Source organism: Nuphar pumila, chromosome 2 (genome assembly GCF_984573655.1).
Source record: "Nuphar pumila chromosome 2, dmNupPumi1.hap1.1, whole genome shotgun sequence".
Taxonomy (NCBI): Eukaryota; Viridiplantae; Streptophyta; class Magnoliopsida; order Nymphaeales; family Nymphaeaceae; genus Nuphar; species Nuphar pumila.
In genome coordinates, this window is record NC_143250.1 from 120940094 (window position 1) to 120957030 (window position 16937).

The following is a 16937-nucleotide window of genomic DNA, read 5'->3' on the forward strand; positions in this document are numbered from 1 at the left end:
CTTAACTTCTCTAATCTGATTTACGTTAAACAATCAACTCACTACCTGGCAAATTAATCCAATTACTATTCCAAAAGTGAGCTTTGAAAGAGTTCAACTAATGCCATTGTACTGCAAAAATAACCAGCATCTTAAATTATTAAGCCACAACTCATGCTACCGAGTACACTATTAGGCAATAGTGGCCGCCCAACTGATTATATTCTATTATCAGAAGTCTTTTTAACTCCTATAATTGCAGAAAGCAAGACAATAAAATTTCCATCTCCATACCTAGAAGTGGTTTAGTCTGTACCCTTGTTCAGAAACAGCTCAGCGCAAAAGAGTTTTTATTGGTGTAATGTTGCAACTAGAAAATCATGCTTAATTGCTTAACAGAGGCAAGGGTAAAACGGGATGCTGTCGCAAGCTTCCATGATGATGTAAATGAATGCAAATGTCAGTGAAGATTTACAACTCAAATTGGTTAAAAGCCATAGACTCACCTGGTGATGTGCATTTTGATTATAACTTAACACATGCTTCCAATTAAACGCATAAAATCTTATTCTAAAATGGAAACCTGTGCCATACAAAGGATGATTACATGTACAAATGATGGAATTTGATTCTCAGCTTAAGTAGAACTGCAAGAAATCAAAAGTATAAAATAAATCTCAGAGACACCAACTTCTTGCAGCACTATTTGACTGCAGAAAGAAAATTGGACCTCCATAGCTGGAGAGTCATCACTACGGTTGTGGTGATCACTCGAGAAGGGAAACCGACACCTTGAAGAGATCAACAATGGAACTCACTATTCTAGCGACCACTACCCTGAAGCCCGACTGTAGCTTGCTGCAGATGGATCCCTCATTGGTGGTCCCATGCTGCGCACTGAGGCCTGTGGTAAACCATAAAAGTTGGCCATAATAGTGGATTGTGGGTTATGACCCAATGGTGCTCCACTACCAACTGAAGCATGCGGGAAGCCATAAGAATTGGGGTAAACAGCTCCTTGTGGATAATGACCATATGGGCCTTTGCCACCACCCAAGCCGAGAGATAAACCACCAGAATTTGGGGGAACAGCTGCAGGTGCACCATAGTTAGTCCGCATCAAACTACCAGGCAAGGCCTGATGAAGCTCATAAAAGCCATGTGGGAGGATAGCAGAGGGATTATGATTAGATGGCCATTCACTGTAAAGTGGGGGACGAGAATTGGGTTGAACAGCTGCTTGTTGATTATGATAAGGTAAGACTCCTCTCCTAACCATGGCAGGAGAGAAGCCACGTGGATTTAAAAGAATCTCCGCATGTAGATGATGACTGGGTGGTCCATGGGGCAAAGGGGGAATAGCTCTAGAAGCATGGAAGGAATGACCCAGTGGGTTATGAAAATGGGACACATCAAGTGGCGTGCCACCAAATGGTAAATTTCCCTGATCAGTATGCCCTTGGTATCGCATCCTTTTCGGTGGATTTTGGGGGGCCATCACACAAGATTCATCAACAGCAAAACTCCTTTTATCACCCACGTGCCCAACTGTGTGAATCTTGTAGCTTTGCAGATCACTTCCAAAAAGCCACAGCTTAAGCTTGGATGAATCAATATGGCCTTTCACGACAGCTGTCATATTGTTTAGTGTCGTATGTATGCAGTTGTAGATTTTCTCAACTTCCGCCTTCCCAACAGATCTGGCAACATTCTGAGATCTTTCAGTGAATTCCTCTACCTGAGACAGATCCATGGTATCACCACTTCAGAAAAAAAAAATCAAGTTTTAGAATGTAATAATGCACGATGGTGTATTACATGTATGTTGTCTAGACCAGAATCCGATGTTTTCAATATCCAAGATCCTTCATACGTGCTAGCACAAAGACCAAGTGGCCACAGACTCTTTACTGCCCTTAGCTGCAACATGAAAGTAAAAAATGTTTAATAGAAATACATCACATGAAAATACAGTAAGGCCTAAAAGAATGAAGACATGGACAACAGAGTTACTATGAAAAGCAATAACGGGAACCAAAACATAGACAACAATGTGGATCAAAATTCCATAAAGATAACTGCAATCATGTAATCACCACAAACTTTAGAATGTCAACCATCAATTTTCTATTTTGTGTATTTTCTTTCCAAAAGAGAAAATAATAAACTAATGTCCATACTCAAGGTAAATTTCAGGTGACAAACAATGAATTTCGTTGTAGATGCGGCCTTCTTTTTCCATATTCATTCATAGGTGGCAGTCATTTCTAATCTTCAAGCGTTCACATTCCTAATCCAACAATATCCAGCTGGCATTTCAAGAACAAATTACATCTTGCATGTTAACTTGGCAACTGCAGATTGTTATTGTAAGTTGTAAATTCCCATGCTATACTAAGGGGATCTTCAAACTCAAGGGAAATCCGAGGATGAGAGATTCTCAGATCTCGTCTGACCTTAGCATGGGGCCTGCACCACATCAGAGCCCCTCACACCAACACAGATCCGCAGACATGAGGTATTCAAACATGCCCTGATAGAGTTTGCAGTGTGATGTCAAATCCATGATAGTTTGGAGCATATAATATTTGGTGGGCCACCTGTGTTGTTTTCGTGTCCCCAGGAAAAATCTTGATTCCAACAACTCTACTCGCATGTTATATTTGATAAAGTGGTGTTTTGGGTTTGGATATCATACCAGACCCGAATCCACCTGCATAGCCTTAATGTACAACTTTATATTGTTTTATTTCATTTCGGGTCTGGATATTATACCAGACTCGGACCCATATTGTACACTCAAAACATATTAATATACCCTCTTTAGGTCACGATTTCACATATTGAAATCGTGACAGCCGCAACCCCTTTCTTCTTCTATTCCTTTTCTCTTTCTTAACGCAGTTCCTGTGAAGATTCTAACATGGTATCAGAGCCAAGATCCATCTAGGGTTGAAGAGGCTTTCGAAGGGTGCAACCGATCGACCAGAGGTTTGAGGTCTCCACTGTCTCCTGTCTTCTACTCTTCTTCAGTTTTTTTTCTCGTTCCTCCACCTCTTTTCTATTCTCTTGCTGGTGAATTCACGTCCCACGAGGGTCTGATATTTACGTGAACCCTTGTTCATACAAACCCTGAGTGTCGCAAAGGGGAAATTCTACTAAAGTTGATTCACGTAACAACATGAATCACTGAAGTTGATTCACTCGTTCACGTGAATCGACCCACCTTTTTCACCCACGATTCATCCTTTCCTCTTTTCGCCTGTATTTTCAAACCTGGTGCACCAGATCTGTTTCACTTCTTACGCATTCCCCTCTATGCATCTAATCTGCGTATTCAGATCTAAGAAATTAAGCCCTCTTTGTTGTTCGTATTTGCTGAGTGACAATAGTTTGTTTTTAATCTGATTCTCACCTCTTTTTCAAGTGTTTCATCTTTAAAATAAGTCTCCTGTCACTGTCACAGGTGGTACCCACATTGTTTTTATCTGAAAAACACTTTTAGTACACTCAGATTAATTTTATGTTCCATAAGTGAAAATTTTCAACTTTCATTACGTTAATCTCCAATCTTATAAAAGTGTAAGGGAAAACTTATTTTTGATTCCCTTTAAACCTGACAGTCTCTGATCACCAGTTTTAAGGTTTACAAAAAAAAAAGGGCGATCAACAAATCTTACTGGTAGAAGATTGAGCACTTTGTGAACACTCTTATTACCTTTTCTTTCTCCATGGATTCTTATTCTTCTCAATCGAGTCTCTCTTCAAGTTTTCTTAATCAACTCGTTTCCGAAAAGTTAAACACCTCAAACTTCATGATTTGGAAAAGACAAATCATACCTTTTATAAGGAGCCAAGGTCTCTTAGGTCACCTGGATGGAACCACTCTAGTTCCCCTAGAATTTGTTATGAGAGAAGAGAAAGATGATAAAGGGGCAAGTTCAATTGTGTATGTAAAAAATGCAGAATATCTCAACTGGGAAAGGAAGGATCAATCAGTAGTTGCATACATCACTTCTACCTTGTCTCAAGAGGTTCTTGTTGCGATCCCCAACAATTGTACATCCCTGCAACTTTGGGAGAAATTGGTTCAGACGTATTCACAAGTTTCACAGGCGAGGATGATTTTTCTCAAGAGGGAATTTCAGCTACTGAGAAAAGATTCAATGACCATCATGGAATATCTCAACAAGATGAAGACTATCACAGACCAATTTGTAGTTATAGGATGTGCCGTGAGTGACAGTGATATGGTGCAGCAAACTCTGAGTGGATTGGGACCCGACTATAATATGATCGTCACTTCACTATTATGTCTGCCTGCCCTTCCCACTTTTGATGAGTTGAGAGCTAAATTGATTCAGTATGAAATGACTCTAAAGGGATTTTCTCAAGAAACGCATGCTCATACAAATTCCCAAGAAGTCTTTGCCACAGGAGTGACTTATGGTCGAGGACGAGGGCGAGGAGGACAAGGGCGAAATGGACACGGAGGACATGGATTGCTTCTCACTCCAAATATCTTGACTCATACTCAAGGACAAAGGCCAATCCCCACTTGCTTCCTCTACAACAAAAAAGGGGGCATATCAAGGCGAATTGTTGGCACAACCTTGAAAATAAAGGAAAGGCTCCACAGACAAAACAGAAATCAAAGCCCACTAATATCAGAGACAATGGAGAGATTAGAGATATGTTAATATCTGCCCTCTCATAATTGAAATTAAAACAGAACGATCAAGGCACATGGTTCGTCGACTCAGGGGCAGCAACTCACGTGACTGGTGATGCAGGTAAACTTTCTAAACCTATCCCTTATTTTGGCAAAAGTAACATTGTCACTGAAGATGGATCCTATCATCTTGTTTCCCATGTTGGAAAATCTGTCATTCCCATGTCACATTCTACTCTTGAACTTACTGATATACTTCATGCTCCAAATATCAAGAAAAATATTGTCTCTGTTTCCAAGCTTGTTAATGATAACCATGCTTCAGTCGAATTCACTCCCTTCTCTGTGCAGGTCAAGGACCTTTGCACGAGGGAAACATTCGCTGAAGGAAAAAGACGAGGTAATATGTATGTCTTTGAAGAAGCTCCATGTCATCTCGTCTGCCCTATTCATCTAGATTCGAAGTCTTCATTAGAGTCGTGTTTCTTCCCTTCAGCAAATGTTTTTAGTATTTATGAATGTAATAAGTCTTTCTTATGGCATAGTCGATTAGGACATTGTGGGAGTCATTTTATTGAGAAACTTGTTTCTAATAATCTCATTCCAAAAGAAAGTCTCAATGTGGATGAGAAAAGCCAAAAATGTTTCAGTTGTTCTTTATGCAAAAGTCATGTATTGCTTTTTCATTCTATTAATAAGAGAGCTTCAAAGCCTTTTGAGATAATATGTTCTGATGTATGGGGACCTGCCCCAGTTGTCTCTGGATCTGGGAGCAAATACTACCTAATTTTTGTTGATAGCTACTCTCGATACACCTGGATATATTTCATAAAAAATAAGTCAGAAGTTTTCCTTTTGTTTCAAAATTTTCTTTCCTTAGTAAAAAATCAATTCTCTGAGTCTATCCAATTCTTTCAATGTGATGGAGGTGGGGAGTTCTCATCTAGTGACTTTATTTCTTTTCTTCAAAATAATGGGATAGGAAGAAGGGTGTCCTGCCCACACACTCCCCAACAAAATGGGATTGCTGAGCAAAAACACAGGCAAATCGTTGAAAGTGCCATGAGTATGCTCCATGATAGTAATCTTCCCATTAATCTGCGGACAGAAGCCTTTCATTCCGCCGTACATGTGATAAATAGATTGCCTATGGTTGTTCTAGAAAATAAGTCTCCTTATTACTGTCTTTTTGGAGCGCATCCTAGTTATCATAATTTGCGTGCTTTTGGATGTGTTTGTTATGTGCATATTGATCGGTCCTTAAGAAATAAGTTTCAGGACAAGGCTCAGAAGTGTAGATTTGTGGGATATGCCGACGACTACAAAGGATAAAGGTGTTACGATCCCGTCAACAGACGTATCAGAATCTCAAGAAATGTCATCTTTGATGAACACAATTTTGATCACAAAGCTGTCACAATGGATATGTCCTCTACCATGACCGAAGTTTATTATCCTTGGCTGAATTCAGAACTTTTTGCTAGTTCCAATGAAGTCTGCACTCCAGATTGTGGGCAGCAGGAAAAGAAAATGTCTGAGACTATTGGCACATTGGGATCACAGGGTTGGGAAAAAATATCATTTGTACCGGGCAGATACAAGGGCATTTGCTATGCTAGACAAAGAACGACAACTCCAAATCTTTCAAATCACACCTCCGCAGTTGCACCTACTCCCTCTCATACTCTTGAGGTCAAAAGATCCAATCACATGCAACATCCTATTGATAGGTGGGTCAGCTATAACAATTTCTCTTTGGACTTTCAGCTCTTCTTAACTGCTCTGAATAAGGAAGATGAACCTATCATGTACTATCAGGCAGCTACTTCCATTAAATGGGTAGAAGCCATGAATGATGAAATGCAAGCCTTACATGAATGTGGAACCTGGGAAATTGTTCCCAGACCACCTGACAAAAATGTTGTTGGATGCAAATTGGTCTACAAAATAAAGTATAAACCAGATGGAACCATTGAACGATACAAGGCGAGACTGGTTGCAAAATGATTCACTCAAGAAGCATGACAAGACTATGATGAGACATTCAGTCCAGTGGTGAGAATGAGAACGATTCGAATTATTCTTTCTTTGGCCGTTGAGCATGGATGGAAGCTGAGTCAGCTTAATGTAAAAAATGCATTTTTGCATGGAGATTTCAAGGAGGAAGTCTATATGGAACAACCCCTTGGATATCAAGAACAAAACTGTAAAACACATGTGTGCAGGCTAAAAAGAGCTATCTATGGCCTAAAACAAGCATCTCGCTCTGGGTTTGACAACTTCTCCCTTGAGATTCAGAAACATGGATTCTCACGCTCCCTATTGGATCACTCATTATTCATTTTTAAAAGTCAAAATGTGATCACTTTATTGTTAATTTATGTTGATGATATAGTTATCACAAGAAACTCTGAAGATCACATCAAAGAAGTAAAAGATCTATTAGGTCAGAGATTCAAAATGAAAGATCTCGGAGCCTTGCGCTATTTTCTTGGCGTAGAAGTCGATAGCCAGACTCATGGCTTGACTCTCACTCAACACAAGTATACGATAGATGTTCTCGACAAGGCAGGTATGAAAGACTGCAAACCTTTAGCCACTCCAAGTGTGCTCCACCAAAAATTAAGTGCTCATGATGGAGACCTGTATGAAGACCCCACCAGGTATTGCAGTCTAATAGGAATGTTACAGTATCTCACATTTACTCGACCTGATATTGTTTATTCAGTCAATCAAGTGTCTCAATTCATGCATGCACCACGTACTGGGCATATGGAGGCAGTTAAGAGGATACTCAGATATCTGAAAGGGACCATTGGAGATGGGTTGATATATTCTTCACAGTCGTCTGGCAAGAATGTGCGTGAACTTATTATATATTGTGATGCAGACTGGGCAAGAGATCTTGATGAGCGAAGGTCTACATCAGGATATTATGTTTTTATTGGGAGAAACTTAGTCTCTTGGAGTAGTAGAAAACAAAAGGCTTTTGCTAGATCAAGCACTGAAGCTGAGTATAGATCCATGGCTGCCGTTACTGCCAAAGTCACATGGGTCAGGCACTTACTGACTGAAGTGGGAGAAACGATCTCTCTGTCTACCTTGTTGTGTGACAATCAAAGTGCTCTCAATATGTCATTCAATCCAGTACACCACAGTCGCGCTAAGCATATTGAGATCGACCAACATTTTGTGAGACAAAAGGTTGAAGAAAAAGAGATTGAGCTTGAATTTGTTAACACTGAAAGACAAGTTGCAGACATTTTTACCAAGGGCTTGACAAAAGATCGTTTTTGGATGCTTAAAGGCAAGTTGTTCATGGTTCAGAACCATGATCAACTTGAGGGGGGTGATAAAGTGGTGTTTTGGGTCTGGATATCATACCAGACCCGAATCCACCTGTATAGCCTTTATGTACAACTTTATATTGTTTTATTTCATTCCGGGTCTGGATATTATACCAGACCTGGACCGATATTGTACACTCAAAACATATTAATATACCCTCTTTAGGTCACGATTTCACGTATTGAAATCGTGACAGCCACAACCCCTTTCTTCTATTCCTTTTCTCTTTCTCAACGCAGTTCCTGTGAAGATTCTAACAATATTATGGTGTTGGGGTTAGCCTCCACAGCTTTTAAGGTGACTACTGTACTCTTGGGTCCCTATTTTCACACCACGGCCTTCTTCTACAGTATACTGTGATATTTGACAACTTGCTGAACCACGACCAATATGGTGACTAGTGAAGGTAATGCACCAGCAGCGCAGAAGCTCGACTTTGGATGGAGTACCCTAGAGTCTAAGTTTGTTAACTGATTAATTATGGCATGTGATATATAAGTGCTGTAAGCTGCCAAGAACTTCAATTCCTATTTTAATGATTAAATATTTCATGAGTACTTTCAGTTGGGCAATGGCCAAATTTCTGCACTTTGTGGATCTTTAATTGGCTTTAGTCTTAAAATGAAGGCTCTATGTACACAGAATATTCAAGAAGGCACAACTCCTTCACCAACTTAATTGTTACTGTCAGGCAGGTCATCCTTGTGAAATATCTATCAATTTGCTTATAATACAAATCATGTTGTATTTTGATCCAGTGCTTCCAATGCTTACAGTACTGTACAAGATATCTAAAAAATATCTTAAATAACCAAGGTCAGATGTATCAAATAATTTTTAAGAATAATTTTAATTTCCTCTACCCTTTTTTGTTGCTTCCAGTAATCATATTATCCACATATAGTAAAATGACAATGTCAGAATATGTTTTCTTAACAAAAAAACTGTGTCAGTAAAATAAGATCTATATCTCAAACTTATCATTACCTTATCGAATCTATTATAGCAAGCTTGTTTAATACCATAGAGAGCCTTCCTAAGTAAAAACTTTTTTTTTCTTGACCTCAAGGTCAAGAGGAGGATTCATGTACACTTTTTTGTTTAAATCACTATTCAAGAATGCATTTTTGACATTTAATTGGTAGATAAGTAATTTCTTAATAGATGCTATAGCAACGACAGATCTAACATTGGTCATACATGCTATGATGGGTGCAAGTGTTTTTTCGTAGTCTATCCTATATTTCTTAGAATATCCTTTGACCACTAATCTAGCCTTATATCTTTCTAGGGTTCTATCTCCTTTGGTTTTTACTTTAAAGACCCCATCTATAATATATAGTCTTCTTCTCTATAGGCAATTGTTGAATGTCCCAAGTTTTGTCTGTGTAGGGCATCTAATTTTATATTCATGGCATCTACCCATTTCAAAATATCTTTCGTTGTGTTATAGGATGATGGTTCATAAAAGGAATAAATGGATATAATACAAACTCTATAACCTGACGAAAAATTCATATGAAACAAATCTACTTGGTGGTTTACAGATGTGTTCCGACCTTCGAACACTAGGCTCTTCTACAATTTGGTTTTGTGTATATCTATCAAGTGCACATGGAGGGTTCTCAACCGTTCCACGAGAATAACATTGAATACCATGAATGAGATCATCAACATATACATCATCACTTAGAAAACCACTTGAGGAATTACCAACATGCTCAACATTTTCATCCTCCAAATCAAAATTATCAACATCAGATTTATCATTTTTAGTCAATAAATCAAATAAAAATGAATACTCGGTATCTTTCTTAGACTTATTCCCATGAAAACCATCTTTATTTTCAAGAAATGTGACATTTCTAAACACATAAAGTTTATCACTTTTCAAACCAAAGCATCTATATCCTTTTTTATTTTCGGCATAACCAAGAAAGATATCAAGCAAGAAAGAAGAAACACAAGAGAGAAAAAGATAGAAGGCACTCCAAGAGAAACTTCATTACCTTCAAAATAAGAGAATTACAACAATATAGGGGGACATCCCCTCTACCTCACTAGAAGACAAAAACAATTGACTCCAAACCTAACTATGAAAATTAGAAGAATAGCCCTATAAAGAATGAAATGTACAAATAGCACACAAAGTGGTAATACATATGCTACATCAATCATCAATCTTAACAAAAGATACACTCAATGGCTTTAGGAGAAAGTTTATCGTTTTTTTCAAATAGAACAAAGCATTTGCATCCAAAAACCCTTAATCTTTCTAAATTTGGAGTAGTTTTGTAAAGTTTTTTAATAGGATAAATATTTTGAAATAAAGATGACAACATTCTATTTATAGGATATATGGCAGTAAGAGCAACTTCAACCCAAAAATTATTTATAGGTTTTCGTGGTTTCAACATGTTGGTGTTTTCTTTCAGCCAATCTATTTTGTTGAAGAGTATTTAGGCAAGATCTTTGATGGGTGATCCCATGAGCTTTTAAATAATTTTAAAATAATTTGATAAAAATTCTCTTGAATCCAAACAAAAGCTACTGATGTTGGTTTCAAATTGATTTTTAAAGAAAACACTTTGGATTTAAGTATAAGTAAATCCATGTATACCGAGTACAGTCATCAATAAAAAAAACATAGTAGGAGAAGCCTTCTTTTGATATGACAGAAACAAATTCCCACACATCCGAGTACATCAACTCAAAAGGTCTTTCAAACACAAAAGTTCTAGAACAGAAAAAAAATAGATTTCATTTTTTCAAAAAATGTGGTCATTACATATAATTTTTTTATTACAAAATTCCTTGAAAAAGGGAAAAAGAGATAACTTTGATACATTTGGATGTCCTAATCTTTTATGTCATAACTCAATATTTTTTTTTGGCATAGTTATAAAAAGTATCTTTAGGAATACAAAGAAAAACCACGTGGTACAGATTTTTTCTATGGCCTTGCCCAATCAACTTCCCTGACTAACGATCATGCACCCAACAACAGTTTGATGAGAAGATCTCACACTCATGATTGAAAATTCGAGAAACTGAAAGCAAGTTTAAGTATATTTTTTGAATCACTTTAACTTTTGTAACATAATTTTTTTTGGAGTTATTTGAGATATTTTTTGAAGTTATAATACTCTTAATTTCTAAAGATGTTCTATCCATGGCACAAACACAAGAGACAAAAGAATTTGTGCAATATTTAGATAGGAGGGATTCATGAAGTGTCATATGAAAGGAAGCACCAAAATAAAGTATCCAAGAACACATACCACGACACCAAAAGTAGATGACTCCAAGAATTGTTGTAGAACCTCCACCAATTGGGTGATGGACATGTCTTTGAGTTCTCCACCATTCTTACTTGTCCCATCTCCCTTCTTGAAATAGTCATCTCCAACAGTAGCCACCTTCTTCTTAAGTTTTGGGCATTCCAATTTGATATGGCTCCGTTCATTAAAAAAGTGGCAGTATCTTTCTTCCTCCCCATTATTATATTTTCCAAAATAAGGAGGCCTATAAGTTCTAACATTGTTTTTAGCAAGGTTATAAGTATAGTATCGTTACCCGTATCGGTCGGTCCAAAGTAGGATGTGTATCGTATCGTAAAAACTCATAATTTTTTAAACAAAAATTCTAAAAAATAATGAAAATCAGGAAAAAATTAGAAAAATTTCTAAAAAACTCATATTACATGAAACAATGATGAATTATACAAAATACAACCATAAAATAACATATAAAGCATTTATGTCTCTATGAGAAGACATCATCAAACATCAATTATCTCACAAGAACAATGCAAAATATTCAAAACATGCCACAAGACTTTACTTTCATATTACATAAATAAAAATATTATGGCAATAGTTGCACTCGATTTTCAATCGGTTTTAACTGATTACTTGAGTGTCCCATTGTCATACCGAATCATCTGATACAATCTTTGTTGGAGGAGTGTGGAGCCTGATTTCTACCTTTATATAAATCCCTAATTTTTGTAGAGGCAAAAATTTTTTGGAGGGCAGTTTTATAATTTTACTCATAATAGAGATTTTTTATCTTAATCCACTTCCTCGAGTGGGAAAATGGTGGAATTGCCCTCTTACTAGAACAAACTGCAAAATCCCTATCCCTTGCACACAGATCGACCCAAAATCTCTCTTATAACTTCTAGGGTGTGTGAATACCCCTCTAATGGCCTCTACACAAATGAGGAAGTTGACCCTTAAGAGATCTTTAAAAAAAAATGATTTGGCCCCTTTTAAAGTGCATCAAAGGTGTATCATATGATACACCCTGTATCGTACGATACAGTACAATACATGGTTACGATACAGATATGATACACACTCGTATCATAATACGAGTGTGTATCGTATCATTATTTTTCATAGTGACAATATATATCGTACCGTATTGTACGGTACTTACAACATTGGTTTTCGGGTCTAGACACAACAAGAACTTCTCCTTCTTTAGTCATGCCTAGTCAAGTATCTTCTTGATAGATTTATGCAAGTGTCATTAGGAGAAGATACGATGGTTCTATGCAAGTTAGATGACCTAACTTGATCAAATTCAGGCCTAAGCCCAACAATAAAGGAGAAGAGATGCTTTTTCTCCAATTGTTTTTGCCTCATTTCGATCGCTGAACCTTCCCATTTAGGTTGGAGGAGGACTGATTCATCCCTCAAGGGAGAGAGAATGCCATAGTAGTTTCTAACACTTTTATCGCCATGTTTTGTGGTGCGTATCTTGTCCTGGAGAAAATATTTTTGAGTTAAGTCCTTTTGAATGAACATTCTATTGAGGAAGAACCAAAAATCATATGCCTTCTTGAACTTGAAGATATTGGCAGCAATCTTGAGTTAAATTCTATTCATGAACCAAGATAAAATTTGAGCGTTCTCCAATTCCTAATCTTCTATTTCGCTTTGATACTCTTGGATAGCCTTTGTCGTTCATTGTCATCAAGGGCTTTGGTTTGATCTCCATTTTGCTTTATAAGACAATTGTGGTTCTATAGCAGATCCACTAATATAACCCCAAAGCTTCTTGCCTTTGAGGTGATTCTCCATGGTGGCAGCCCACATTAAGTAATTGGAAATTTGATACCATTGAGTTTAAAGGAGATCATAGTCATAGATTCCTTTTCAGCCATGATAGAGAAGGAAACTCAAGTCATGAGCAAAGAGAGGAGCACCAGTACTCAAGGTTGAGCTTGAATCTGCAACCACGAACCATGAACAAGAGTACAAACACTTGTACAATAACAAGATCTAATAATAGAATAGGATCAAAGGAGTCAATGCCTCTGATACTATGTAAAGAAATATCAAAAGAGATACAAGATTACAAGGCCACCAAGGGCAAATACAATAGTTCAAGTGATCACAAGAGGCACTAGGGCAAATACAAAGCCACTAAGGGCAATAGCACTAAGGCACACACAAACAGCCACAAGAGAGTTTCAAAAATATATATTTTATTGACAAAATGCTCTTAAACAAGCATATCACATAATGGGCTAGAGACCCATACATATACAAGTGAGGAGAGACAAGAAAGTGAGCCTACTAGATGTTAGGCATTCCTAACGGCCAGTCTAACTAGTAGTTAGGCCAGCTGTTAGGCATGCCTAATGGCTAGCTTTCAACAGCTAGTCCAAAATAATAATTAAAAAATATATATATTATATATAATATACAATATATGTATATTATACAGTATTCATGCATACAATGTGTATATATATGACAAAAACACAACAATATTTAACACAAACTACATTGTATGGAAAGGGGCAGTCTTGCCTATTAGGCATACGAAACTTAGCTTCTTGAATGCAAAAGGGAAGATTGGCCAATGTCAGAATACTTGGCTAAACAAAGGGGATTTGTGATCAACTGGAAACGATTAAAAAGCCCATTAGTGATGCAAATAAAGTACTTTATTCCTTGAGAGGACTTGGAGATGACTATGAGTTGCTTATTACTCCAGTTTATGCAGGGGTTAATCCGCCATTTCCATCTTTTTCTGTATCCATCCAAAGTTGCTCAATCATAAATCTTTGTTTCTAACGAAGCACAATTTAGAGAATCCATCCAAGTGAGAAGTTGGGCACGAGTTTCTCATAGCATCCAACTCCACTACTTGTCATGGAGGCAGATATACGGCCAACAATAGAGGGCATGGAAGAGGAGGTTAGGTGGCACTTATGGTGTTTTTGTTGGTGGAGGTAGAGATGGTTACTTCAATCCTAATGGTAGTCGTGGGATTTCTTCCCACCAGGAACCACTTATGATGGCAATCGACCTAATCCAAATTAGGAGAATGTCGGTCACATGGTGTGCAAGATTAGTGTACCACATAGCCATCTTGCAGATTGTTATATATATATATATATAACAAGACGGGGTATTACATCAATCTTGACAGTTTACTCATTCTAGCACTTGCCACTAGGTAATAACAGCCTTCATACATTGTGTGGTAGATATACAAAGTCACTTTTAGATTTTTAGACTTCTGGGTTACCTTAAGTTATTTAGGGTATTAACAATTATTGATAACCGGCAGAAAAATCACACATGTAGTGTGTCACCCTCTCACTTTATCTAGAACTCATTGTTCCTGGTATGCTTGTTTTGGCATAAACACTGTTATATTTCTTTGATATTAAATGGAGAGGAAGTTAAAGGCCAGGCCTTTGCTTATTTGTAGGGGAAGGACTATACTCCAGGGTGATCACATATTTTGTGAAATTTTAATTAGACATCAAGTCAGATACCTCAAAATTTGGGCATCTCCAAAACCAATTTTTCCATTGATTTCAACATTAGTTTGTGGTTTTTCATATATGACTGTTGAATGATGTTTTGAAGTTTTATATAAAAATTATCCTAACAATTGGTTTTCATGTTAAACATAAGCATCATATAAAAAAAATATGCATGTAACATACATGTATACAAACAACGAATACATACAAGAAAGACTGAGAAGTTAGAGATCTCATGCATAAATAGACATTCATAAATAATTTACAATATATTTACATGGCAAGATGTATGCAGTTTGATTTTCACATGAAGATTTCAAGGCAAGCAATTGATGAATGTTTTATTAGTGTGTTTTGAAAAGGCACTGGTCAAATTTTACCAACTACTATCAACAAACTATTAATCTTCACAAGGAGGCTAGCATTAGAGCTGTTGATGGATCAGACCTGCACCAGACCCAGTGGACATGGTCCAATTTTGAGGTGCTGGTGTGAAGTCCAGGTCCTACCAGGACGAACATAGGAAAATCAGACCCAATCTAAATAACATAAGCCAAACTAAGCAAAAAATATTTTTTTACCATTTTTAAATTGAACACAGCAGATCTTAATTGGAACTGGCTGGACCTGGGTCTGATATGAAATTTCGTGAACCATACGCAGACCCATATATTACTCAGAATCCAAGGATCGGGCTCGGATAGCTAATTGAAGTTTATTTTATTATGCATGAACCCAGATCGTATCCCATTTCAGTTCAGAATTGGGTCATACCCAACCCATTGATAAGCCTAGCTAGCATGTCAAGTTACCTTAATTAACAGAGAGACAAAAAGTGCAGCCACAGATTCTTGATTGCTGCTGCCAAAGTGTTGAAACCCATCAACAGTTTCTGTCACTCTCTTAACATCAACTCCATCTACATAAAAAACAAATTAAATTATAATCATAACAATGTGTATGAGTCTGTGCGAGTGTGAACAAGAGAAGTTACACAGTGCACCCAACATAGCATTCTATTTGTATATAAGTTATCACAGAGATATGTTTCTTGAAAGGTATTTTCCTTATTTACATATGATAAAAAAATAGAATGACCAGGTCCAATTTGAGCCCTAACATCATCCAACACCTTATGCAGAATTAGATTGCACATACGATTTCCTTTCAAATAGAAAGTCAAGATTCAAAATACAATATATATATATATATATATATATATATAAGGAAAATATCATGTACACTAGAGTGCACTGCACTAGAGTCTCTACTGTCGATTCATGAACTTTTCGAAACACGAGATGGGCCAAGTTAATCAAAGACCTATTCTCCACTGCCGTTTTTAGTAGTTTACTCCAGTTCTGTGTGTGCATTCTCTTCTCCATTCCATTTCCTGAGAAGCTTTCTGACAATGTCAGCCCAGCAGCCCTACAAAGTCACTCATCAGTCATCTTCTCACAGCTATACCCCCCCCAAGCCTCCCCCTATGACACACTCTCTCCTACCCCTGCTACGGTGATCACTTCGATAGAATTTGCTATTGCCTCTTTCAGTGCTCTCTCTCCTCTCACAGAATCACCATTGTTGCGCTCTTTCGTGATTGTTATCCTCGACATGCCATCGACTCCCCTTACCATTGTCACCCTTGACTACAACCTTAAAAAAATGGGAAGGTGGTGTGCCACACTACAGTAAGAATTCCGTGTTGCTTCTCCCCTGTTGGAACCAACTAAGGGAGCCTTTGCGCCTCCTCTCTAAGGCCCATTCGAGCCCCAGATCCGCAGTCCCCAACACTCAGCTTGTTGGTGTGCTTCATCTTCCACAGTTTGTGATTTTCCTCCTTTCCCAAGTTGCCAGGTTTTTGTAAATGGAGCTGTTGGGTTGCACAAATTTGAAGAAATATGGTTGTGGGTAGAGTTTCGATACTGGGTTTTGGGGGTGAGTTCAAGTAGGTTGGTGGGCCGGAAGAAGCAACTATTGACCGATCAAAGGCTTCGTGGAGTTCCCTAGAGTGTTGGTGAGAAGGGGCTCCACAGAGGCAAACAATCAAATCTGAAGTAGAGATTCTCAATACAGGTGTGCACTAGAGGCCTGGAGAATCTGGTCATGGGATGATATATACTTTTAATACATGTGAAATCGTAG

At 37.6% G+C, this 16937-nt stretch overlaps 1 protein-coding gene across 3 annotated transcripts in view; it reads right to left on the minus strand.

Annotated features, from left to right (window-relative positions):
- Positions 1 to 387: 387 nt before the first annotated feature.
- LOC149846952 (uncharacterized) overlaps positions 388 to 16937 on the minus strand; it is a 133595-nt gene continuing 117045 nt past the window's right edge. For all 3 annotated transcript variants that reach the window (XM_089996684.1, XM_089996683.1, XM_089996682.1), the window contains 3 exons: positions 15605 to 15711; positions 1798 to 1899; positions 388 to 1717 (listed from right to left, as the gene is read on the minus strand). In XM_089996684.1, the coding sequence (XP_089852810.1) occupies positions 812 to 1717; positions 1798 to 1899; positions 15605 to 15711 (1115 nt within the window). In that variant the 3' untranslated portion in view covers positions 388 to 811. The remainder of the gene's footprint in view (positions 1718 to 1797; positions 1900 to 15604; positions 15712 to 16937) is intronic.